Source organism: Zeus faber (genome assembly GCF_960531495.2).
Source record: "Zeus faber genome assembly, chromosome: 16".
Lineage (NCBI taxonomy): Eukaryota > Metazoa > Chordata > Actinopteri > Zeiformes > Zeidae > Zeus > Zeus faber.
In genome coordinates, this window is record NC_137202.1 from 31,074,859 (window position 1) to 31,078,114 (window position 3,256).

Genomic DNA, 3,256 nt, shown 5'->3' on the forward strand with positions numbered 1-3,256 from the left:
GCTTTATGACGTCATCATATTTTTTACCATAAATCTACAGGTTGTGATTGAGAATGTCCAGTTGGACCGTGTCCAGTGTGCAGTGTGGACTCGGTCACTCTGTCGTGTTCAGACGTTACCAAACAATGGATTTACATGTATATTTATACAGCTTCTTACCTGTAGATGTCAGTAGATCTGTTAGATTGATATTTTAAAGCTGTGCTCCACATTACTTTGCCGAATTAATGAAAAATAAAAAAGTCCTTAAAAATTGTCAGGGTGTCCCTCGAAACCACTGAAATGTGCGACTGAGTGATGCGTTCAAGATCCGGCGAAGCGTCTGAAAAATAGAAGTCGTGCAATGGTAATTAGTCACAGAAAAACCACAACGTCTTTGACAGAAGATGACCGAGCAGGGGGAGCCCATGCTGCGTTCAAGTAAACTTGGAACATCATGTTGCGTTTTTGAGAACCTAAACACCCAACATGACTAAACTGGACCACTGAAACTATATTTGTTATTATCATTATTATTATGGTTCCATTCCACAGGTCTGGATCCCTATTGTTATTGCTTTGTTTTTGTTTTGTTTTTTTAATCTCAGCGTTTTTCGGGCTAAAAGTTGTTGGAGAAATAAACATCCTCGAGGATCATAGAAAACCTGTTTCAATCAATTACTCTATTCTGTTGATTGAACAATTAAGACCTGTTTCAATCAATTACTAAACTTCTGTTGATCAATTCAAGAGGACGTATCACGAATTTAGGAGTTAGTCATATTTATTGTCCGGCAGAATCAAAAAGTGCAGCAGGCTCAGTTCGCGAAGTCTAAGCCTGGGCTCCAGGATTCGAGCTCAGCCAGTGGAAGCCCCGATCCTTCTTCCCTGGATCCTTACATAGTCTAATGTACGCAAGTGGTCACAAAAGGACATATGGATCACAAAGAACAATGTACGTGCAGAACAACATGAACAACTCGTACGCAAGCGGAAATGTACAGGAACAACATGTACGCGACTGGTCACAAATGGACGTTTCCAACCAGAGGCACCATATTATTTCTAACAAAGTGTCTGGAACATGACAACGGCAGAACACACAGACATGGTCGACATCGTCTTTTTGTTGTTCGAGCTTGATCAATATCAATCTATATTTGGAGCAGGAATGAGTGAAAGACTGTCGTAATTTAACCAGAAGTAGAAGAACGTTGAGACAACCCGATTATTTTGAGGAGCGCAGCGCTTTGTGACATCATCATCAGAAGTTAAGTCCAAACTTTGTCTCTCGGAACTCATTCCCATCGAGCGACTTATGTGACATGTACGCAACTTGAGCCAATGCTGCGTTTAAAGGAAACTGGGTAAACTGGAACTCGTTCTGTGTTTTACAAAACCCTGAAAATTTGCTGGGATTTTTTTATTTTAATTTTCTTCACATTCTTTTGGCTAAAAGTGTCTGGAAGACGACAATCTCTGAACCCACAGACATGGTTCAGGTCTCCTTAGAACATATATATCCATATCGATCCACATATGTAGTAGGAATTAGTGAAAAACCAATGCAAATTTACCGAAAGTTGAAGAAATATGGCGTCCTTTGATTTGTTTCAGGAGCGGGGCACTTTGTGACATCATGATACAATGTTATATAAATCCAGTTTCCGTCTCTTGGTGCTCACTCGCATTGGGAGGGTTGCACTGTGTAAGGAGAAGAAACAGTCTTTATTTGTCATGCAACACCCCACACATGCACATGCTTTGATGGTGGCCGGTGAAATGGTTCCTTTGCATTTGACCCATCCTGGCTTGTCCTTCCTCTGGGGACACAGCCAGGAGCAGTGGGCAGCGTACGTGGACGCACCCGGGGACAAGTGTCCATCGCTGGTCAGACGATGATGGGTGCATGTTTTTGGTGGGGGTCCTTACTGATGTGAGGTGGAGGAAACCCCATGTGAGCACGGGGAGAACATGCAAACTCCACACAGAAAGGCTCCTATTTGGGAAATAACCCACCGGAGCCAGTGCCAACAGGGCCCCCAGGGAATCGAACCCAGGACCTTCTTGCTGTGAGGCAGCAGGGCAATGCAGGCGGTGACCGCATAGCGGCTACTCCATGAGTTGAGCAACCAGGAGACGACAGACTGACAGACTGACAGACTGCGTTCAATGAAACTCTGAAAATCGTATTGTTTCAGAGAACCGTAACAATTCGTAGCTAACACAACTGAACTGGAGCCTGCGTATCGCTGCCTGCAGCTGTATTTATGATAGTAGTTTAAAATTCTATATTTTCTATATTTCCATACCCCGCAGGGGCGGGTCAGGACCGGACCTTCCGGGGGCCGGGAGGGGGGACCGGGGCCGCGGTGTTCGGCTCCCTCTGGTCCCTGTTCGACACCCGATGGTACCGGGTCCTGCTGCGGGTCCGGAGGGTCGTGATGGCCCTGGTCCTTGACTGTGTTCCTGTTGGGGCCCAGGATTGGCCGGGTTCACCCTGCTGCGGAGGAGCAGGGACAGGCCCCCGCTGGGCGTGCTGCCAAGTTCCAATTTATAATAATATTTCTTTGATATTTAATATTTATTGATTCATATATAATTATATATCTTTTTAATCTGAAGTTTGAAATGATGATTTACTGGAAATTTAATATTTGTAGAATCAGGAACATTTTATGACAGAAAACATCCCATAATCTGCAGTTTTACTCATTCACCAAAACCCACTTGATTGATAATCAACGTTCAAACCTCAGCTGAGGCGTGAGAAGCAACGTCCACACAACGTTTTCCCTCCTTTACAAGTTTTGACCCACTTTTCAGATAATAATAATAATAATAATAATAATAATAATAATAATAATACATTCCAGAGCAGTAAATCCAGATGATTCAGATCTTGTTTCTCATTCCTCTCAGTTGGATCCATCATCATCCACTGTGACGTGGGTCCAGCAGAGGAACCTGCACCTCCCTGGCCCCGCCCCCTCTGAGGACCCTCCAATCACCTCTCATTTCCCTCATGAATATGGATGATCCTCTCCGGGCTCTGGGACCTCAGACCTTCCAAAAGTTCCCAGAGGTCTCAGTTGGCTGGGACAGAGGAAGGTCCACGTCGTCTCTCCGTCAGACCATGAGTCTCCAGCGGACGCTGCTGGTGCTGCTGCTGCAGGTCCTTCTCTTCTGCTCGGCTCAAGTAAGACTTGTTCTCTTTCTGTCTTTTAGATGGAGGAGACGGAGCAGCAGGTGAGTCCTCCAGAGCCTCTCCTACTCT

At 45.0% G+C, this 3,256-nt stretch overlaps 1 protein-coding gene across 1 annotated transcript in view; it reads left to right on the forward strand.

Annotated features, from left to right (window-relative positions):
- Positions 1-386: 386 nt before the first annotated feature.
- Positions 387-3,256, forward strand: part of col9a1b (collagen, type IX, alpha 1b) — a gene marked incomplete at both ends in the record, with an annotated part of 22,216 nt that continues 19,346 nt past the window's right edge. The window contains 3 exons of the mRNA XM_080016506.1: positions 387-420; positions 2,299-2,450; positions 3,044-3,178. Coding sequence (XP_079872632.1) covers positions 387-420; positions 2,299-2,450; positions 3,044-3,178 — 321 coding nt within the window. The remainder of the gene's footprint in view (positions 421-2,298; positions 2,451-3,043; positions 3,179-3,256) is intronic.